Here is a 24,076-nt window from a genome sequence, read left to right on the forward strand (position 1 = left end):
TTCATTGGGCACCCAGAAGGAACATCATCTTTCATTTTCTTCCTCTTATGTCCAAGACACGTTGTAGTTACGATACAAACAGATTACTTTTTATAGTTCGCTACATTATTTCTTTATACTTATCTGTATATTAGAATATTTTCTGTTTGCGAAGTTTTCCTTTCTGCTACGATATCATATCGATATCGAATCATGATTGTTCAATGGATTATCCCCCCCCCCCCAATACTGTGACCTTTGAACATGCTATCACTAAATGAAGTTTTCCTTATCATGTCGAAATTGAGGATATCGACGATATCGCTTCAATATCAAATCATGTTTTTTCCATCCTTGGTTGGTACCTTCCTTTATTTTCAGCCTGGAAGTCTGCATGAAATTTTGTTCTCTGCTATCAAGCAAGATCGTGTAGACTTTGTAGATTTGTTATTGGACAATGGAATATCATTCAAAGACTTCGTCACCCAGGAGAGACTGCTCAAACTGTACAATACAGTAAGTATAAACGTATAAGAGTTACCGCCCGTTTTCCAGGTTTAGGAATGTTTTTCTAACCATTAAAATTCAGCATTTCATCACACCAAAGAAAAGGTGAAAAAGAAAGAGCTCAGAAACAGAAAAGCCTTTCGTAACAAATAAAGTCACACTGTGCTAAATAAAGCCATAAAATAACCGAAAATTTCGAGAAAACGACGTCAAGGGAACTAAATAAGCTTGATTCTTTGTATACAACTGAACCAGAATTTACCGCAATGCATGACTGTGTCAAAGGCTCCGTTTTAGGAGTTTGTCTTGACTGTGTATTTGTTTCCTTGTGGTTGGGTTAATGTTGTTATCTGGTTGTCCAGAAGGGTTTACTTTGTATTTTTTTTTATATTTCCAGTTATGTCTTGAAACTCAATATTGATGTGTTATTAGGTGTTAATCCATTTCCAGATAAGTTCTAAACAAAATGTGTTATATTATCAAACTGTCTTAAAAATGCTGAGTAAGATTTCGTTTTATGGTTTAGACACCGGATCACTCTCTTCTTAGGGAACTCCTCTACAGAGTGAAACGAAAGCATCATAACGTAAGTAAGGATTTTTTTATGCCCCCGTAATTGAAGGTTCGGGGATATATAGGTTTTGCCCTGTCCGTCCGTATGTCTGTCTGTTTGTCTGCATAAACCCTAACCTAACCCATAACGTTTGACTGGTTGGAGCTATGACTTTTCACATGTGTATTCCTTGTGACAAGGCCTTTTTTTTGGGTACCATCATATTTGACCTTTTGACCTTGGAGTTTGACCTAGTTTTGCAAAATTTTACCCAACTTTAACCTAGCTTGACCATAACTTTTGAACGGTTCGTGCTAGGGCTTTCCTACTTCATAAGTGTAATCCTTGTAAAAAGACCTTTCTTTGAATACCAACAACTTTGACCCTTTGACCTTGACCTTGGAGTTTGACTTTCTTTTGGAAAACTTTAACCTTGGCCTTAACTTTTGAACAGTTGGTGCTAGGACTTTCCTACTTCGTATATGTAATGCTTGTTACAAAACCTAACTTTGTATACCAACAACTTAGACCCTTTGACCATGACCTTGGAGTTTGACCTGCTTTTAAAAAACTTTAACCTTAGCCATAACTTTTGAAAGGTAGGTGCTAGGGCTTTAATATTTCACATGTGTATATTTTGTGAGAAGGCCTTTCCTTGGGCACCATTAATTTTGACCATTTGACCTTGACCTTCATGTTTGACTTACTTTTGAAAAACTTTTCCATGTCTTTTTAATGGTTGCTGCTAGGGCTTTCTTATTTCACAGGTGTATTCCTCGAGACAAGACCTTACTTTAAGTACCAATGTTTTGTTTTGCATATGAGAAAGTTTAACCTTCGCTATAAGTTGCCATACGAGGGCATCAGTGTTTCACAAACTCATCATGTTTTTGAAAGACACACACAAACTATGCTAGTTAGTAGCCCCCCCCCCCCCTCCCCAACGAATGAACTCAATTCCAAAGATATGAATAAAAATGAAAAGAAAGAATTTTACTCTTTTGTCATTTTTTTTTTGAAAAAAAAATACAATGAACATTGGAATTGAAAAATTGTGCTAGAATATAAAACACCTATTTACAGCTATGATTGATGTTTACTAAGTGAAGGAAATCAACATAGATTTTTTGCCTTAATGCTGATATATCTTTCTAGAATGGTAATACGGCAATAACATTAAAAGACATCAAAAGACTTATAAAAATGTTGACAGACGTTAACGTAGAACCTTATGCAAGTCGTCCGGCTAACCAACAACCACTGGGTAAGTCACGTTTTGGTTAAGAGGTTGACTTGTAATTGGCTTATTTCCTCATCCTCCTTTTTTTTTATCCTTTGCTTATAATTGGCTTTTTTCCCATCCTCCTTTTTAAAATCTTGATGAACGAATCCTTCTGAAAGATATGATTGAAACCTCTAACTAAAAACCTTTTTTTTTTCCGCAAATTTAGCTATGTTGATAGGTTTCACCAATTGTACAGAAAAATACGTATAACATTGGGTCAACAGATGGAATGTATCTCATTCTTGTCTAGACTCTAACATTGTAAATCAGATCATATTTTTTCTTAGTTAGTGAATATTAAAATCATCATAAGCTCTATTAACTGACAAAACGTAAAAGTTTGTGTGTCAGCGAAAGTTGGTTCAGAACAATGGGTTTGAGTAAAAGATCATTTGTTTAGATAAGAGGAAGATAAGCATGAACTATCTGTGAAAAAGCTATATTCGAGACACCAGACTTCACAAATTGTAGCTAATGCAATGACAAGAGTATGGCATAAACACAGTTCAGGGTTGTTTGTCGAAGAAAAAAGCAACCATGGGGCTGAAACTAACATTAATATAAAGAACTGGAGCTGGAAGTGGGCTGAAACAAAGCTAACTAAAGAAAATATATACGTTTAAAATCCATGTACATTAATTTTCTTATCGCCATCAAAACTTTTCTCATTATGTTTCGAGTGTTCAAGTGGTTCTTCTTTCTTGCAAAGAAGTGTTTCTACATTTTGTTAAACATGTTATAATATTTCTATAGGAAGTAATAGAAAAAAAGAATCCAAATTCCCGTTCGAGGATCTCTTTTTGTGGTCAGTTCTTATGAATCGTCAGGATATGGCGAAGTTGTTCTGGAGACAAGGAAAGGTAAGTATATGTACTTGGCATAAAAGGTAAAACGGTCAGTTATAGAAACACCTAATAACAAGCCACCTAACAGAAAAAAAACTATGTCTGATTTACAATTGAAAAGCAGGCATTAAGACGCAGTATTTTTTTTTTTAGACAATTACATAGGTAAAGAAGGAAATTGCTGATTACTTTGTGGCTCTTGATTAGAAAAAGGGATTATATCAAGAGAAATATTATACTATATGATACTTGGTGATCGTTGATCTGTGGTATTGAACTTGGCGTTATCCTCTTTCTCTGTCAACAAATGAATATTAAAGTACATTACCTAAGCGTTTTGGTCGTTTTGACTCAATAAATGTTATCGCGTTAATATGTAGGACGATATAAGTGAGTGTAATAACATAATGAGCAAAATGTGTACATCCTTTTCAGAAGGAAACAAAATTCTTGCGCACACTAAGAAAATACCATTTATTAAAATTTAATGATACGGAAAAAAAACTCTTTATGCATTACTTGAAATTTAAAAAAAAACATTACAAGAAGTTGTCGATCATGCGAATTCTTACATTTTCTGGATATGCGGATGGTGTCAACTGTGATCGACCGGGGTACATGAAGATCACAAAAATTCTTTTCCATTGAACTATTGTTAACGTATAAGTTACAGTATTAGTTAATATTATACATTTATTGACTGGGTTCGAGGGCAACATGCGTTTTGTCGGACCAAACTGTTTGCCTGAGGCCGTTAGGCTGAAGGCAAACAGTTTGGTTCGAGGGGTCGAGAAAACGCATTTGCCCGAGAACACAGTCAATAAATGTTTTGTTATACCTTTTATTTATTTATTTAATTTTTGAAATACATGTTTTTTTTGCCACTGGCTTCCCTACCAAAGAATGCAAATAAGATTTAGTTAATCCCGCCCACAGTGTGACGTAAGCGGTCCAATATCTCGTCCACAGGTCCAATATCTCACTCTGCGGTCAAACATCGATTATTTTATGACCGCTAAGTAAAAAATTAGTAGTTTTAGACTTCTTTAAATATAGATTTATATAGGAACTAATTTTTAAAGGTATAACAATAGTTAATGTTTTCTTTTACTGTCAAACTAAACGTAGCAGAATAATGTAATTGAACAGAAGAGAGATATTCCCGAGTCCAAAACAAATATAAAATAAAAAAGCAAATAATGTCATTGTCACTTTTTTTTCTCTAGAAATCGATGTGGAGTAAACATTGCACCACCTAAATTTGATCTTTATCAATTAAGAGTAAATTTAGATTGAAAAAAAAGTGTTAATTCATGAGAAAGATAGACTGCGTTTTGTAAAAGTTTCATATTTACAGAGTCACTCATGCAAAATATTGCAAATCTAATTTTTATGAAATATATTTATATGAAAAGAAATTGTAACACTAGTTACTGCTATTATTGGATTTACAATTTACGTTTTTGTGATCTGTTGTCACGATCATACAGCTGAATATCTAAACAAGAAATAAAAAACTTGTGCAAGCATTAAACCGTACGATTTTGCGTTCCGTGCGTATGTGTTACATTAAAGTTTTAGAATTCATAGAATTTAAAACTAACTGTAACAATCTTTTTTAAATAAACGTTTATTCTATGTTATTTTTTGGATTTTCCATATGGAATACTTTGTAAATGTGTGTAAGAAGGATAATTTATGAAGGAAGACAAATAAAAAAAAATATCCTTGGACCCGGTATGTATATTCGGGGTTGGATCCTGTCTACAATACCTGTGTTTAAATGAACTTTTGAGCTTGATCTCTGTTCGTTATCTTCAAATTTCATTCCGAATTCAAATTCCAAATTTCGGAAGGTCGTGAGTTCAAACTCCGGCCGCAACTGATCTAAAATAATCTGATAAAAATAGGTAGCAGCTGTTCCTTCGCCAAGCGCTCGGCACTTTGAAGTGAAAGTTCCGTGACTTTCGGATGAGACCTTAAAAACCGAAGCCCCGGGTCACGACAGGCGTTTGTACTGCTCAATAGCCCTGAGTGCGGAGTTAAGATCTAAATTTAAAGCCCTTCACTGTTGTATGATGATTTCTCCATATGATGGAAACATTCTCGAATGGGACGCAAAACAACATACAATCAATCAATCAAATTTCATTCATACTTAGCTTATTTATTCCAGTATGACAATATGACAAACTTAACAATAGCTGGGGATTGCAAAACTTGTTCCATTCATAAATGGATCAAGTGTTCCAACTTTTGAATACTTATTAACTACCTTTGATTACAACATATATGAAAGAATAGCAGAATTCTAGAAATGTGCGCTTATATTCCTTTATATTACAAAGATACATGTACTCTCGCATCCACAAACGCTACTGTTTGTATTAAATTGGTTGTTTTGCTAGTTTAATTGTTCTGCTGTCTGCATAGAGATGAAGATAAAATGAAGGTATTTTTACGTAAAGGCTATCTTGTTTTCGATACTTGATATTCTTTACATTGAGTCCTGTAATGAATGGTTTCTGTAACGTGATTCATGTGCCGGGTTATTATTATGTTGATCTTATTCTGTCATAGGACGCCACGGCTTATGCACTGTTAGCGTTTGGAATTCTGAATGCCATAGCAACCAAGACTGACGACACTGAGTTACGTAACAGCCTGATCCGGAACGCTGAGTATTTATATGCTTGATTTATATGCATCATTTATCACAATAATGGTCATCTTATAAATATATCATTTAATAAATACAAAGACTTACCAAATTACCAAACTAATGCAACTGTGATACAAAAATTGTTTAATTTTCTAATTGAATTTTATAAGTTTATGAATACGTGTATACAAAAGCATGTTCTAAGAGAAATGCACTTTTTGAACACATCGAGTATGACTTACAATTTCTTTATTTTGTTTTTGTTTTCAAATATCCCGAACAACTTTTGATTAATTGTTGATGTAACCAAAATAATGACATCCATAGATAAATGTGACATAGGGATGTGACTCAAATTCGGAACGGAATAAAAATATACTTGTACGTGAAACTAGTGATAATTCTAACGAGAGCCGATACTTATGTTCCCCAAATGGCTTCCCCACTCCCTTATGGTGCCCTATTCCCCCTCAAGATTCGTTAGATTAGGCAATATAAGATTTACACTTTATATTCCAGAGTATTTTATCGGAAATTGATATACAGGAATTAGCCAATTAGCCAATCAAATTTCAATGCTTGTGTTTGCAAATGTTTCCTAGATTTTTCAGATATATTTTCTCATAGGTTCTCACAATATACACCTATGTTTTAAATATCAAAGAAATTCATTGAAAAATGAGAGATATATAACCATTTAAGTATTAGCCAATTAGAATTCAGCACACGTGCATGCATGTCTTTGTTTTCGTTTTGATAGTAGCATATTGTAATTATAAGGACGCACTTAACCTATCTTCGTTGTAACTTTCTTCCTGATTCAAAACTAATAAAGTTATGCCATTTTAAATTTCGGTCAATCAAATTGGGGCACAGATACAAGAACGTGTTTTCAAGAATTTTCGTATATATATCATATATGTCAAATATCATTAAATATGCCTATACTTTAAAATTTCAATATATTAAAAAAGGAAGTTACTGAGATTTTGTGTCAACCAATCAAGAGTGAAAAGCAAGTGCCTCCGCGTGCTTTCTTGTTAATTCGCTGCATCACTGATATTTCTTGGAATATCGAGGTTCATAGTACATCGTCAAAAATAGGAAAGTAAAAGCTGTCTCAATTATACCAATCATTTCACTTAACGCACATGCATGTGCGCAAAAAAGACTGTCGTTCCTCGCATCTACACAAGATGCCTGTTCACCCAAAAAGGTTTCATTTCAATCGGATGAGTAGTTTAAGAGAATACTCGCGGACAAAAAATTATTGGAGAAGAAATGTGAAAAAAGAAAGTAAAAGCAATATGTTTCCAAACTTCGTTTGGGGAACATAATTAAATGATATGAATCGTAAAATAATTATAACCACAAGACAGGGAAACCACAGCGGACGCAGTCTCTGGTTTTATTCTGCCATTGGTGTAAACTGGTGGTGTTAATACAAACTTCACAATGAAAAATCATTATTTCATAAATTCTAGAAAAGAAATACAAAAATTTACTATTAAGCCTAAGAAAAGACTTTTGTTATCTATGACATCTTGGTTCGACTGTGAAGTCATTGCATATAAAAAGGAGATTTCTTATTCAAAATGTCATACAATTACATGTACTTGTGCCAGACAATTAAATTTATTTCTGAAAAGGAGACAAAATTGCTGCAAGATGATTACATTGGAGACATTCTGAGTACAAAGAGTTTGGCTCGTTATAGACTGACTTTGGCAGGAAGACATAATGAGGACATTTTTGTTATCAGAATACATAACGAACTAAGTTAACTATGTTTTATCGACCCTTAATGCAATACTTCTTTAATGCTATGTATAAGAATTTTCTTAATTATTTTGGAATTTTCAGAAAATATGCTCTACTTTCCCCCCATTTTTTCATGTTCTTTTCAAGGGGTTATTGCAAATAAAGTATTGAATATAATAGTCTCCACATTATTAAAGAATAATGCAGAAATTAAGCAGATCGGTAACAGTAGCAAATGAGAACTGTAAATAACATCATAGTGTTCATCTATCACCGTAGAATCGAAAGCTTTTAAGGGATTTATAATTATAGATTTATTTAAGCAAGATGAAATATCCAATATTTCATCGGGCAGATTCAAATCATATTATTTTTTTCCAAACTTAAAGGGAATTTGGAGATCTAGCGATGGGCGTTTTAAATGAATGTTTCGAAGCGGACGAGAAAAAGACGAACTTTTTATTGATTCGACGACATGAACAATTTGATGGGGCAAACTGCTTGAAAATTGCTGTGAAATCCGACAACAAACAATTCATATCCCATCCAGCTTGCCAAGACTTCTTTAGGAATGTATGGATGGGACAACTGAGCCCAGAAAATGGGACTTGGAGGGTATGGTGATATAATTCAGTATTTTTTATGTTCTCTTGCAGTTTTGCAAAAACGAGAAAAAAAAACTGATTTAAAAAAAAGAAGAAGAAAATGAAAGAATGAAAGCTTTTCATTTTGAATAAATGATAGAACGTTGGGAGGTTATCTAAAATGCCAATTATGCGTTTTGTTTTAGTTGGGTCCCTAGCTTTAAGGAAAGATGGTACTTGAATCAAGAAAAGAATCTTGAAAATTGTGCGAAATCTAGCGGGAAATTTGACTATTTCTGACCTGTACTTTCTCTTTAACATTGTTTTAATCCTGATGAAAGATGGTAAAACTACTATCTTTGATTTTCAAACTAAATATAGTGGAATAAAAGCTTGAAACTTTGGTGTCTTTATGGAAATTCTACTTGTATTTTCCTTCTAAAAGATACTGTCGTATTCGTTTTTATGAATTAATGTACAACAATGCTATAAACGCAACCTGCGTTTCATTAAAATTAACCTACTTTGAAGAGGAGTCACATAGTCTCAGAATGTTTCCAACATGACTGAGGGAAGTACGCGATAAACCGACACAAGTTTTCATTCTCTTTGAGAGTAGTTTTCTTATATAATTAACGTTTAATTTAATATCAGATATTCCTCTCAATACCGTCTAATTGAGGAGAAAAGGAAATGGGCGAACAAGGCGTGCAAAGTGCCTATAGCTTCAAATGTATAAAGTAATTTGTGAATTTGATGTTTAGAGTAAAGTTCTTATCATTGAAAGGTATAAGATTATGACAAACAAAACTTTTCTGCAGAAAATTCTTTTGGCAAAAATAATTCTATGAATTAAATAAGTAGTGTTCTTGGGGTTTGAATCCAAGCAATAAAAATCCCGATGATCAATTTTCCCTTCGTGTACATGTATGTATGCTATTATATAAACAAATGATTTCAATCTTTTTGAGATTGTTGCGAATTTTGGAGATTTAACATAAAGTATACTTTAATGTTAAATGAAATATCAAAGTAAATTTTGTCATAATTGAGATTTTTTTAATTTTTCACTTTCTTATATGTGGTACAATAGGTATTTTGCTTGCCTTGTTCACCATCTTCTTTGTTTCTAGAGAACTCTGTAATGTTAGACGTAATAAAACAATAATTGCAGCTCCTCATTTCGCCCCTAGTCCTGGGAATATTTCTTCTGAAAGTTAAAGACATATATTATTATGTGAAAGACGAATCTACGCAAAGTTGCAATTCGGAATTAGATGTGTTTATGCCAGCAAAACATGGAACGTTGGAACGACGGTTCAACATTGTAAGTATTAAAGTATGTACATGTATTTTTATACTTGTCTTTGCATCATTTGAAATTTCAATAAATGTTAATTATTTATCATTTTTGTTTGTAGAAAAGAACAATCTCCGATGGAAACGCAGGATCTGTGTCTGACTGTGCAAAGGAAACGTTGCCAAGAAAGAGTACAGAGTATATATTTCCGACACTATTTAGAAAACGGCGTTTTTAATCATTTGACTAAAGATTTATAAATATAATGATTGATGTTTAATTTTTTTTAACCAGATTGGAAGGGTATTCGAAGAAGAAGCTACAAGGAATCCTATGGCATCTCCACAGAATCCAGAGCATATATACGGCACCTGTGATGATCTTCGCGCACAGTGTGGCAAGTACAGTCAAACTCGGTTATAAAGAAGTCGCTTCTAGGAATTTTGGTTATAAGGAATTTTTTAAGTAGAAAACTGTCCACTGTGTTCCTTACACGGATATACAGAATCTCGGTTATAGGGAAAGAAAATTCGAGGCACCAGTGACTTTCTTACAACCGAGTTTTACTGTATTTTAAAACTACACGATTAAGTTTAAATTGTAAACTGTATTTTAGCTTAAAAATCAAATTTAAAATTTTTTTTAAAAAATCTAAATTCAAATGTTAAATCTTCTCCTGTGTTTTGAAAATCTTGCATCATCTTAGCACATCTTAAAAATAAAGATTGAAATTTAAAATTAGCTAAGCCTTACAATCAATCTATAGATGGAAATCTACAAGATGTCTCTAAGATTGGCCCCATTCCTCCTTTTGTTGTAGATAGCATATATAGTTTTCCTGGCCATTTTCAGTTACATGCTGCTGGTAGAGTTTGATGAAGACATGGGCAAATATGAACTCATTATATTCATTTGGGTAATTACCCTTATGATTGAAGAGATGCGTCAGGTAAGACAATTTGAAATAGAACACTCCGTATTTGTCTGTTTTAATGATTTTTGTAAAATGTTCATTTATAATATATTTCAAAATCTTAAAGAAACTGGGTAGTGAATATGCTTGTCGTTTGACTTAGAGTCACGATATTTGTCATTTTGCCCTTAAAATCAAGATATTTTTTCACTGACCATTGCTTTCATAGCAACAGATGAATTATGATTTTTCCCATAATGGCCTTAAATTTGTACAGCAGATTATGGTAATCAACAACATCTCATTTTAAAATTTCATAAAATGCTTTTCAGTTCATGAACTACATTTCCATTATAAGTAATCATTATCATATGTAAACCAAATATGTATATAATATTAAATATTTTTTCTCAAAACATCAATAAAACATTTCTAATTTAGGGGAAAATAAAGCAGACTAAAATAGTTGATGTTTGTATTAATACATGTACATGTATTTATTTTTTGATAGATTTTGAATAGAAATGACCTAATCGTAGGTTTTAAGTGTTCAAATATGCGACTTTCCATATAAATCTAAACAAGTTTTTGCACACATTTCATTGCATTATTAAAAGTCTTGCAAAATTCCCACACTTACTCTGGCAAACATTATTTAAATAATATGTATCTATATGAACACAAGTCTATTAGCTGATTTCTGAAAAAGAGTTCGTTTGTTGTTTATCCTTAAAATTCATCGAGAACGACAACCAAGAGTAATAAAAATAAAAATTAATAAGGGGTGGGACAATGATCCGATACAGCGGGACGTGCCGATATTTTTTCCTATGATTTCTCTTATGATTTCTTCTATATATATTAACTTCATGTTTTTTTTGTAATAATGTATCGGTAATCAATATAACTTGACATTAAGATATCTGGACGACGTTTTATCAATGAACAATAGTCCTTCCATTCATATGTCGATTCAATATATCCCAGTGAAACAAGACACCACAAAGTTTGCCACATCTGTTTCATATTTGGATGTTTTAATGACTATAGACGATATTGGCCAACTAACAACTAAATTCTATGACAAACAAGATGACTACAGCTTTTCCATCGTCAACTTTCCTTATTTATGTAGTTATATTCCGCTGTCACCTGCATTTGGTGTGTATGACTTTCAACTTACTCGATACTCAGGAGCATGCTCTGAGTACGATCAGAATTTAAACCGAGGAAGGCTTCTGACAGATAAGTTGATGTTACAGGGATTTCAACAACCTCGATTAAAGTCAGCATTTCGCAAATTTTATGATCGTTACAGTTTACGCTGATATTCATACTGTATCAATAGGATTTGGTATATGATACAAGTTAAAAAGCAATTAAAACATAACTTATTTTTTATTATTTGTCCATTAGCATAGTTCGAATGTTTAATTTTCACAAAGTACTGTCAAACGGTTGGAAATATTGTATCAATTTAGAAGCTTTAGATAAAATATGTTGCTCAAGTATTTTGATTTGAAGCCAAAAACATATAATATTAAGCTACTCATTAAAACTATTGAACATAAATTGTCAGGAGTATCTGTTCCTAGCTGTAGGGTGGCCTTTCTGATCTATATTTTTCAAGAGCAACATTATAATTATTAATTTTATATATTCTGTGAATGTGCTTTTTTGATTGTGCTTTTACTTTTGAAAGTTTTGTTCAACATCGCAAACCAAACAAAATGAAGAATTTACCAGAGTGGCACTTTGGCAGAAGTTTCTGAAGAAGAAGAAAGAGTACTGGAGTGACAGTTGGAACAAAGTGGACGTTTTGACCATTGTCCTTTTCATGCTGGCGGCTATTCTGCGATTTTGTCCTTGGACTATCACTGAAGCACGTGTTGCCTACAGCTTCTGTCTTATGTCCTTTTTCTTTAGGATTCTCCATATATTTACAGTCCATAAGGAACTTGGGCCAAAAATCATCATGATAAGAAGAATGGTAGCTCTTTTTCTTATGGGTTGGAGTGGGGATGGGAGGGTTTGAGGGTTTCTTACATTTGAACAAATGGAAATGTTCACCAAAGCCGTTTATGCATAGAAATACCTTGTGCACTTATATATATATATATATATATATATATATATATATATATATATATATATATATATATATATATATATATATATATATATATATATATAAAGTTAATTCTGTTTCTAACATTGACTCAAAAACAATGCACATAAGACGTCAGATACTGTTGAGACATTAATTTCGTGGGGTTCCTTTTTGCTGACTTTCGTTAGTACATCTCATTCAAAAGTAGCGTTTATGAGCTAACAGATTTCTCACAATCTTTACATCTGACCTTGACCTAGAAGTTTGACCTACTTTTGGCAAATTTTAACCTTGGCCATTACTTTTGAACGGTTGGTGCTAGGGCTTTCATACTTCACATATGTAATCCTTGTGACAAGACCTTTCTTTGGATACCAACAACTTTGACCCTTTGACCCTGACCTTGGATTTTGACCTACTTTTGGAAAACTTTAACCTTGGTCATAACTTTTGAACGATTAGTGCTTCGGCTTTCATATTTCAATTGCTTATTTTTTTTGGAGAAGGCCTTTCCTTGGGCACCATTAATTTTAACCATTTGACCTTGACCTTGATGTTTGACATACTTTTGAAAAAACTTTAACCTTTTTCATATCTATTCAATGGTTGCTGCTAGGTCTTTCATATTTCACAGGTTTATTCCTCGAGACAAGACCTTACTTTGGGTACCAAAATATTTGATTTGCATTTGAGAAATTTTAACCTTTGCTAAAAGTTGCCATACGGGGGCGTCGTTGTTTCACAAAAACATCTTGTTTTTACCAAACTTTAACTTTGGCCATAAATTTTGAACGATTGGAGCTAGATGATATATATATCATGTGTCCAGACCTTTCTTTAACATCAACGTTTTTTACCTATATATCAGCCTTAACCTTTGATTTTTGCCTACTTTTGAAAAACTATAACCTTGGCCATAACTTTTGAACGGTGGCTGCTACGACTTTCATGTATCCCATGTGTATTTCTTGCGACAAAACCTGTCTTTGGGTACCAGCAATTTTGACCTTATGACATTTGAGTTTAACCTTCATTTGATATGTACATTGCCTGTAATTTTTGTTCGGTTGGTGCTAGGGCTTTCATATTTCATGTATGCATTCCTTGTGATAAGACCTTACCTTTGGTTCCATAAGTTTTGAGCTCTTGACATTGGCCATGGACTATGACCTACTTTTTAAAAACTTAAACCTTGGTAATACTAGTATTTTCTGAATGGTTGGTTTTTGAGCCATAATATTTCCTATGTGTATTACTTGTGACAAGACCTTTCTTCGGGTATGAACATTTTTGAACTTTTGACCTTGACCTTGAAATCTGACCTACATTAGAAAAATTTTAACTTTGGCGTTGAGCTGCCATACGGGGGCATCAGTGTTTCACGAAAACATTTTGTTTTCAATTGATATTACGAATGTCAAGAGCAGTATGAGAGATTTTATATGATTTTTGCAGAAAATGAAATGGCGAGATCTTTTTATACTTCCCATTTCAATAAAAGATGTTCCATTCCTCTATTTTGGCAGATGACCGACCTTGTGTTTTTTATGATCATTCTGATGGTGTTTGTCTTATCGTACTCCATAACTTCGTACGCCATCATGTTTCCAAACTCAGTGATGAGTTCCGCCTTGGTTACTCAGATTCTCAGAAAGGGATACTGGACATTATATGGAGAGTTGTTCCTTGATGAGTACGAAGGTAGGCATTTATACAGGGGTAATAAAAAATATTGGACCCTATACGGACAACTGTTGCTCGACGAATATGAAGATAGGGGTATGTATTTACAGGGGTAATTAGATTCTCAGAAAGGGACATTTGACATATTATTGGGAGCTATTTCTCGACGAGTACGAAGGTAAGGGTATATTCAGAGGAATCTCAGATGGACTTTTAGAAAAGGAATACTGGACATTTTACGGAGAGCTTTTCCTCGACAAGTACAAAGTTAGGGGTAGATTCAGGGTTATCAAACAGATTTTAAGAACTTATGTTACATTGACTTATCTGTTACTTGTATATTAAGAAGGTAAAAATTTACATTTTATGTGGCAGACATAAATTATTTTAAAATGATTATTCGGTTGTTTTTAGATGGTTGTCAAGTTACATTACAAGATAGTTATCAATTACATAGCATACCAGCTATTAATTAGATTTATGAAATGATTATCTCTGACATTTCAATGTATTTTTCAATTTGGTTGAGAAGATGGGTATCACTTTAAAGATAATCTTAGTTTATATTCTGATACTACAGCATTTACATAGATACCTTTTGTCAACAAATACTCATACACTGACAGGACATTAGGAAGTAAATTAAGTTGCCAATGTAAACATGTATGTTTAATCTGTATTTACTGATACCTGTAAATTCGTGTGATTCACTTTCTGACGTTTACAAAATAAAATTCAGTTTTAGTGGTTTACTATTTTGTGGGTAAAACTATATTCTTCTCCTTAGTTTCTATGACAATATCGTCATATAATAGTTGCACTGGAAATTCGTAGACGAAACCAAATCACGAATATCACATAAAACAAGCCATAACAAATTAATGATTTCCTCTAGAAAACATGATCTTTCCAAACCCGACGAATAAATGTTTTACCAGTTCCACAGCTAGAGAAAAAAATTAAACTGATCAATATGAATTTCCGTTTCCGTTTGTGTTACAACTCAGTTATCATGTCATTTTCAGATCTTATCTAGTCCTGCAGCCTGTTGAAATTAAAATATAGATTTGGAATACAGGTGTATTGTGTATGACTCTAAACGTATATCTAATTTCCAGATCTAGAAGAATTACCTTACTTCTTTTTGCATTGCAATTGATTATATTGTACAGAAATACAACACCACCTCTCAGCTATTCAAGGATGTTTAATTCCTCAAGATGGGGTTTACATTCAGTCATACCAAACAATTATATCAATAGTTTTGTCTTTCCCTGAGATCACGATGACATACTGAGGATATTAACCCTGAATTGTACTCTAGAACTTATACATCTTCCGAACTTCCCTGTTTGCGTGTCCATCTGTCCAAGTAGTATCCGAATCATAACCTTGTATACCTTTTTGACACCTCTATTTACACAAATATGCTCGATTTTTAATTAAGTAGAAGGAACCTGACCCACTCCCTTTTCATTAAGATTAATATTTTTGGTGCAAAAGTATATGATAATCATGTCCGTACTTATAGCAAAAAAATGTAAGAATTCTTATTTGACACGAAGACTACATACGACAATAGTTTAATTACTGTTCGTTATCTCCATATCTCCTTGTGTCAGATGGATGTCGTTATACAAGGCTAACGAAGTGTTATTGCTCACTTATTAATATGTTATTGATAGAAAAAGTATCAAATTTTTAAGGAGAGAACAACACTTAAGTAATATGAAATTTATTGATGTAATTATAAAACAGCATATGTACTTGTTTCCTCTATCTGCCAAAGGGAGTGAAAAGGAGGGGAATTGTGGGATGGTGGTGGCGGAAATGTCGGATAATTTACCTTGAGAAAAGGTGTCTGAATTAAAATTATTTACTGTTCCTACATTTTGTCGAAACATGAATTTGATGTTTTTTTCTTGTTTTTATGAACTTCCAATTTGAACTGCAACAAATAGAACATATCGCTTCGTTGTAAATTGTTTCTTAAAATTGCAGGTGCTGAAGAATGTACAAAGAATGTGACAATATATGCAGTCAGTCCTAAAAACCGATGCCCAGAGGAGAGAATGGTGGCGACCCTGTTAATGGCTTTTTATGTTCTCTTTGCCAATGTCCTCCTTCTGAATATTTTGATTGCGATGTTTAGGTACGTAAAATATAGAGAATGTTTAGGTATTTCAAATATTAATAATGTTCAGGTATGTCAAATATAAAGGATGTTCAGGTATGTCAGATATAAAGAATGTTTAGGTATGTCGAATATTAATAATGTTCAGGTATGTCAAATATAAAGGATGTTCAGGTATGTCAGATATAAAGAATGTTTAGGTATGTCGAATATTAATAATGTTCAGGTATGTCAAATATAAAGGATGTTCAGGTATGTCAAATATAAAGAATGTTTAGTTCTGTCGAATATTAATAATGTTCAGGTATGTCAAATATAAAGGATGTTCAGGTATGTCAAATATAAAGAATGTTTAGGTATGTCGAATATTAATAATGTTCAGGTATGTCAAATATAAAGGATGTTCAGGTATGTCAAATGTAAAGAACAGTCTCAATGTTCATCTATGTCAACTATAAAAATAGTCACATGGAGCAGTTTTAACATTCAGATTACCCCTTGTCAAAAAGACAGCAATTTCTTTGTGAATATTACCATGTAGTTTATACTTGCTTTTAAAGTTTATTAGAATAAAGACATAATGTTAAAATTTCTATCTAGTCTATTTTTTCTCGGTTAAAGGACAAGTCAACCATGAGGCAATTTTATCAAAAAGCTCTGAAACATAAGCTTCAATTAACATCTGATATACTCCAACTTAAAAGTAGTTTCAAGTTAATGTCGTTAAATAGGATTGTCGTGTTTTCTCCTTTGTAGAGGGAAAATTAAACACTTAATAGTTGGAAAAAAATAGTTATCAACCACAAACCAAAGAAGATTCTTTTCATAACAGTTTTGGTATCTACTTTAATAGTTTTTCCCTATCTCGACTTTCCCTTCGGCTATTTTAGGCTTAAGCTACGTAACAACATTTACAATATCAAGTCGCCAAAAATAGTACAAAGAAAATAAAACCTAACTTGGATTCATAAATCGTTTCTTTCGTTTTATTATTTTAATCAAATGAATGTATTGGAATTCTTCCCTGATCTTCCATGTAGACAAATGCAAGAACAAGTATTTATTTACATAACGTCAATGCAATGTATAGAATACTTTGAGTGGAATGAGAAAAATGTCAACATGCAATGTCAACATCCACTTGAAACTTACAAATGTTGCATACATTTTTTAAAATCTAGATTTCATGTTACATTTATCTAACATTTCATTTTATGCCACACACACACACACACACACACACACACACACACACACACACACACATATATATATATATATATATATATATATATATATAATTTTATGCTTTATTTTTCAGCAATACTTTCCAGAAGGTTCAAGAGAATACGGATCGACTGTGGAATTATATGAGATGCTCTCTCATATACGAGTTCTACAATAAACCGTTCCTTCCGGCGCCTCTAAGTCTTCCTATTTATATATTCCTAATGATAAAGTGGGTACTGAACAGAGGCTGTGGGGTTTGCTTGGACCTCACTCCAGACCTCAGTAAGCAACAATGTTCTTTAGAACACAACATCACTGTCATGGATTACTTATCTCCTGTCCAATATACCTTGCTTTCATTTTCTTTTTGTAATTATAAATATTTCTCATCTATTTTAAAAAATAGAAGCAGTTGACAGCTACAGTTTACAGTTAAGAATCAATTCTTTTACATTCCTCAAATATACCCTTCCCACTTAATTGTAAAAATGTTAATTTTAAAATTTATATAATCCCGTTTAAGTTTCACTTACATTGAGCATAAATCAAAGGCATTTAATAACACGAATTCATTTATCATTTAATGAAAGTCAGATATCACTTTATTGTCATATGGAGTTCATGTAAGAACAAATCTTGTGAGCGTTTTCATCATCTTATTACTAGTAATAATTGAATCTAATAGTCCTTACTTCAATTCAAGTTCAAATTTAGTTTCTGCTCTTCTATAGAAAAGATTCCATAAAGAATTTTTTCATGGTTCATATATAGACATTTCATTACCTTGAAAAAAATATAGATATTTGTGGAAAAAATAATTTGTACATCTCGTGCCAGCTGTACGTCTTTAGATAAAATGGCTTAAAACATGTTATTAAAAAAAAACAACACTTTTTAGGATCAATTTCAGAGTGGATTAGAATTGAAATCAAAGGCCTTTTTTCATCATTATTAAAATTTATGTCCTACCCAATCTTATTCTTACGAAGTAAGAATACCACAATCATCTATTTTATTGCCTCGATAAAAAAATAAAGATTTTTTCCCCTAAACAATATAGGCGAGGCCCAGGATAGAGAAATAATGCAGTGGGAGAACGTGATAGCAGATGCCTATAGCCAGAAACTAAAACGGAACCGAGAAAACAGAATGGAAACGAAAGTCTTTGAAATCAGCGAGAGGTAAAATGGGGAAGGCTGATGATAGAATTATGAATTAAGTGTAACTCTATTTTAGAGAAGAGGGACATTTTTGGTACACTTTTTTTTAAAGTGTTTATATTTTAAGCCATATTTCGAGGGGATAAATAATCAGTGTTCATAAATTAAGCCAATTAAAATTTAAATGAAACAAAGAATTTCAATTATTTAAAGGTTGGAAAAATTAACATCAACAATAGGAAATATGCATTCTTCTTACGATACATTCCACCACATTGATCGACGGCTTGACTCAATTGAAGAAAAGGTAAAAATTCCCTGAAAAATTAAAAAAAAGCATATTTGCAAACCACAAAAAAAATGTTCTGATTGTAAAAGAACCCTTGTTCCTTGAAACCACTTGTAAGAATCGTTTATGTCAAAATATTCGTTTGTTACAAACATGGGTGACTCGATGATTGCATGTTCTCTTTGATAATTATATACATTTATTATTTTAGATCTCAAAGATTCTTGGATATGTAAACTGGGAAAAGAATAAAAAAGTAAGTATCTGCGAAGAAAGCGATAACGAACGTCCTTCTGGAAGCAATCGACACCATAGCTGCTGAAAAAGAAAACAATGATGAAGTGTCAAATTACTCAAATATTCGCAAAGGTTTAACATATTAAACGTTCACAAATATTGGAGATGTAACAATGCCTTTATACATGCGTTAAATCTGAAGTTTAAACTTTTCATTAACTATCTCCGATAGTTATAGTGTAAATCATATACGGTACCAATAGTTATAGATAAATTTAAACTTCAGATTAAACTTTAAATGTAACACATGTATCATAATCTTGCGTAATATGCCACAAATTGATATATATTCCCTGCTATGCTACAGGTCGAACAATACTTTTAAAAAAGTTAATAACTGTCCTACATGCAAATATGTATTAGTATCTTACCTACCATACTTAGAATAGAAAATTACAGTTTAGTATAGTATTTGTTTGATGAATTACGACATTTTGATCTGAGTATGATATTTTGATACTTTACTATAAGAATCGTATGTTTAGAAACTGTGTTGAATTAAGTTTTTAAGTTTACGACTAATTGTACCCCCTGTTTAATTATAAATAAGGAAAAAGTGGGATGCAATGTACAAGTAATATTTATTTTAAATAAAAACATTTCCTTTTGAAAATGGAATAAATGTACAAAGTCAATTTGTATATGGTAATAAATCTGTTGTTTACATGTATTATGGGATAATATTTGAGAATTTTTATTTGCTGTAGTTAAAACTTTGACAATTTTATTAACAATTGTAAAACATTATTATTATTATGACTATTATTATGATTATTATATTTTTTTTTATGTAAATGTAAATTAAACGATTTAAAAATCAATTTTGCTTTACCTTAAAATAAAGTTAGGCATGATTTTTGATTTTCTGGAAAGAAACAGATTAATTTAAATTTAATACATAAAAGGTGACTGGGATACACAACATTTGCTAAATATCTGAAAAGAGATATCTTGATACAAAAAAGATATTTGCAATCAATAATGCATTCAATTTTTTTCACGAACATAATTCACGAAGATTTATGAAAATTTGTCTGACACTGAAAATCTCTTATAATCACTTTAACAGCACAATCCTGCAATTTTTCATTTTTAGGTCACATGAGTGACTCAGGTGACCTATTACTATCTGTTTTTGTCTGTCGTCGTGCGTCGTGTGTTCACATTTGAACATTTTTAGCTTCTTCTCTGAAACCGCTTAACCTATTTCAACCAAATTTATCATATAGCATCTATGGGTGAAGGGGAACAAAAATTATGTATTTCATAGTCCCTGCCCCCGGGGGCCTGAGGGGTGGGGCTAAAACAACCAACATTAATGCAATCTTTAAAAATCTTCTTCTTTACTCCTGGACATCAAGCAGTCAAACTGTTGGCATGCTTGTAATAAGCATGGAGCCCTCTACCAAAATTGTGAAATTCAGGTCAGAGGTTCTGGTGCTAGGGTGGGGCTATAAAGATCATATAGTAAAGTGCATTATTTCTTTAAAAATAATCTATTCTGCTCCTGGGTATTAAATAAACTAAGCACATAGTTATGATGAGGAAGAGTGCCTTTGCCAAAATTGTGAATTTCATGGCCCCTGGGTCAGGGGTTCTGGTGTAAGGGCGGAGCTCTATTGATTCTATAGTGAAAATGCATTAATTCTTTGAAATCTTCTTCTCTGTTCTTGGCTATTAAATAAACTAAGTAAGTACATAGTTATGATGAGCAAAAGTGCCTCTTCCAAAAATGTGAATTTCATGGCCCCAGGGTCAGGGATTCTGATGTTAGGGCGGGGCTCTATTGATTATATAGTGAAAATACATTAATTCTTTGAAAATCTTCTCTGCTCCTGGGTATTAAACAAACTATCTAAGTATAAAGTTATGATAAGGAAGAGTGCCTCATCCAAAATTGTGAATTTCATGGCCCCTGGGTCAGGGGTTCTTGTGTTAGTGCGGAGCTCTATTGATCATACAGTGAAAATGCATTAATTCATTGAAAATCTTCTCTGCTCATGGGTATTAAATAAACTAAGAACATAATTATGGTGAACATGGCTGCCTTTTCAGAAATTGTGAATTTCATGGCCCCTGGGTCAGGGGTTCTGGTGTGGGGGGGGGGGCTTTATTGATTATATAGTAAAATTGCATTAATTCTTAGAAAATCTTCTTCTCTGCTCCTGGGTATTAAATAAACTAACTTAGTGCATAGTTATTATGAGCATGGTTGCCTCTTCTAAAAATGTGAATTTCATGGCCCCTGGGTCAGGGGTTCTGGTGAAGCTCTATCGATTATATAGTGAAAATGTATAATTTCTTTCAACATATTTTTTCTACTACTGGTTATAAAGCAAAGAAACAAGTGTATAGTTATGATGAGCAAGGCTGCTTCTTCCAGAATTGTGAGTTCATGGCCCCAGGGTCGGGTGTTCTGATGTAGGGTTGGGGCTTTATTTACTTAGTCATACTGTGAAAATGCATTTATTTGAAAATTTTCTATGCTTCTGGGCATATTGGAGGCAAACAGAGTAAAAGTTTTAATATGTAAGGGTATTTTTACCAGAATTTTGAACACCTGGACCATTTAGTCAAGTGTTCTGGTCCTGGCTAGGGCTCTGTTAATTTGTATTCTGCTGAGCATAGTTATTCCCCTTTGCCATTCCCCTTTGATAATTAATCACTGTAAATAATGTATTTGAAAGGTTAATAGAATAAGAGAATTATGCAAGAATATAATACAAAAAGTACTTTCATAGTTTTAATGATCAGGTAGACTTGGAAATAATAGATGAATAAAAATGAGACCAAAAAAAATTATGTTTTTTAAAATGTTCTTCAAAGGCCAAGACAGCCAATGTGAGAAGTAATAATATTGGGTTAAAAAATAGACATTTTGTTAATAGTCTGCATGGGAATAGTGATAAATGGAGACAGATAGATACTAGACCAATTATTTTGTTGATCCTAATCATACTATTTTCCTTGCTTTTGGGCAACAAAGCTTCATTTATCAGTTTATGGATCCTCTAAATTGTTGTATTGAACTCAAGTGACCGTTAAGGCCCTTGGGCCTCTTGTTTAATAATATTTGATTAATTTTGAGGTATTTGGAATAATAATATAGAAAAAAATAAGAAACATCCATTACTCTCTCTCTCTCTCTCTCTCTCTCTCCAAAACTGATGAAAGAACTTGGTTCTCAGGAATAAACCATTTAAAAAATTAATTAAATTATTATGGGTGTCTTCTGAAAATTATATTTACCAAATCCAGATACTACTAAAAGTGCACTGAATAATTAAGAGGCAGTGAGAGAGGAGTATAGTTTCCCCTGCTGGCTTCATGATTTAAAGACCACTACCGCTGTTTTCAGATGCAGGGATTTCTTTTTATGTTTTTGAAAAATGATTATTTGCATTTAAGCGTAAACCCTCAATTAATAAAATATTGTATTTTACAAATCATCCGAGCAATATGAGTGTAGCGACGGTGTTCAAGTCTTTATGTACACATTTTACACTTTACTCAAGCAATGAGTAAGCTGACAAAGCAAAATAAATATAATAACACTTTCTCCAAATCAAATGGAGCTGCCATACCTTTAATTTACATGTATCTGTATATTTTTACACAAATAACAAAGGACGATAACTTATCACAGCGCAGGTGTGTTTAGTTCAGCGAAATTTCCGTATCTTTTTCAAGATTGATTTCAACTTTAAAATGGTTTTAAAAACATGCTTGAGTTAATATGAATTAAAAAATAAATAATGTTATATTTCTCGCAAATGTTCAATACTTTGAACGTTGACGTCACAACAGTATCAAAACAAAAATTACGAGAATTTAAAGACGACGCGGTGTGTAGGCAGATAAAGAGGATCAATAAGCAAATATCATGTACATGTATATTGTACGCATATGATTTATTGGAAATAAGATGGATTAATCAAGTCTACATATTTCATTGTCATCAGTTTTTTTTTCAATGAAGACAAGCAGTCGTGCCCTTATCCAGTTCAGGATTTCCTCTGACGTTCTTGACAACCTCACAGAATGCAAATATTAACACGTGTAGTAAGGAACATTGTTTCAGAGAACGTAATGTTATGAACAACATCAGCTTTGCAGACATATTTACAACGAAGCTCTATCGGACGGCATGGAATATGTCTGCAGAGTTAATGTTGTTCATAACACCATGTTCACTAAAACGTTATTCATTTTTACATATTTACATTTCTTCTTTTTTCTTTAAGATTCTTTGCAAATTAGAAAACAGTTTATTCCCCATGAACTACCATGGATGAAGGATATCTCTATTGTAGTGTCACAGTACCGTACTTGATGTCAAAACTACAGTGCAAACTGTAACTAAATTGATCGTTGAAAGACGTAATTTGTGTTAAGTCATTAGACAAACGATGTAAATAAAAGATATGAAATTTATTTTTGAGAATTCATGAGGTCCATGAACAATAACGCTTCATGCCTGCATATTTATCATGAAATACACAACCGGCGTCATATACTCATGAAATCTCAAAAATTAAATTCATTTTAAAAGATGTGGCAGAAATTAACTTTGGTATGATTTATTTCACAAGTGAATTCTTTAGAAAAAAATTCTTCAAGACTAAGATTGCCAAAACTTCTTCTAGACTTTCATAAAATACGTGTATGTAAAGTAGAATCCATCTAAAATAACTGTAGGTTATTTTTCACTTTACATTAACACAGACATGCTGGACTTTTGAACAAAATATTTCTGTATAAGGATTGTGCAGACACAAATCATT

At 32.5% G+C, this 24,076-nt stretch overlaps 2 protein-coding genes across 2 annotated transcripts in view; one reads left to right on the plus strand and one right to left on the minus strand.

Moving 5' to 3' along the window:
- LOC133190020 (transient receptor potential cation channel subfamily M member 2-like) overlaps positions 1 to 19,986 on the plus strand; it is a 39,695-nt gene extending 19,709 nt beyond the window's left edge. The window contains exons 11-27 of the mRNA XM_061325496.1: positions 361 to 495; positions 1,013 to 1,072; positions 2,195 to 2,303; positions 3,078 to 3,184; positions 5,750 to 5,850; positions 7,982 to 8,207; positions 9,351 to 9,503; positions 9,598 to 9,674; positions 9,771 to 9,877; positions 10,301 to 10,425; positions 12,092 to 12,379; positions 14,026 to 14,200; positions 16,184 to 16,334; positions 17,638 to 17,828; positions 18,607 to 18,727; positions 18,920 to 19,013; positions 19,207 to 19,986. Coding sequence (XP_061181480.1) covers positions 361 to 495; positions 1,013 to 1,072; positions 2,195 to 2,303; positions 3,078 to 3,184; positions 5,750 to 5,850; positions 7,982 to 8,207; positions 9,351 to 9,503; positions 9,598 to 9,674; positions 9,771 to 9,877; positions 10,301 to 10,425; positions 12,092 to 12,379; positions 14,026 to 14,200; positions 16,184 to 16,334; positions 17,638 to 17,828; positions 18,607 to 18,727; positions 18,920 to 19,013; positions 19,207 to 19,317 — 2,331 coding nt within the window. The 3' untranslated portion in view covers positions 19,318 to 19,986. The remainder of the gene's footprint in view (positions 1 to 360; positions 496 to 1,012; positions 1,073 to 2,194; positions 2,304 to 3,077; positions 3,185 to 5,749; positions 5,851 to 7,981; positions 8,208 to 9,350; positions 9,504 to 9,597; positions 9,675 to 9,770; positions 9,878 to 10,300; positions 10,426 to 12,091; positions 12,380 to 14,025; positions 14,201 to 16,183; positions 16,335 to 17,637; positions 17,829 to 18,606; positions 18,728 to 18,919; positions 19,014 to 19,206) is intronic.
- LOC133190024 (TPR and ankyrin repeat-containing protein 1-like) overlaps positions 1 to 24,076 on the minus strand; it is a 490,694-nt gene that overhangs the window by 148,505 nt on the left and 318,113 nt on the right. The window lies entirely within an intron of this gene.

The sequence above is a fragment of the Saccostrea echinata genome, unplaced genomic scaffold, assembly GCF_033153115.1.
Source record: "Saccostrea echinata isolate AGI-Se365-2 ecotype Australia unplaced genomic scaffold, CSIRO_AGI_Sech_v1 ptg000020l, whole genome shotgun sequence".
Taxonomy (NCBI): domain Eukaryota; kingdom Metazoa; phylum Mollusca; class Bivalvia; order Ostreida; family Ostreidae; genus Saccostrea; species Saccostrea echinata.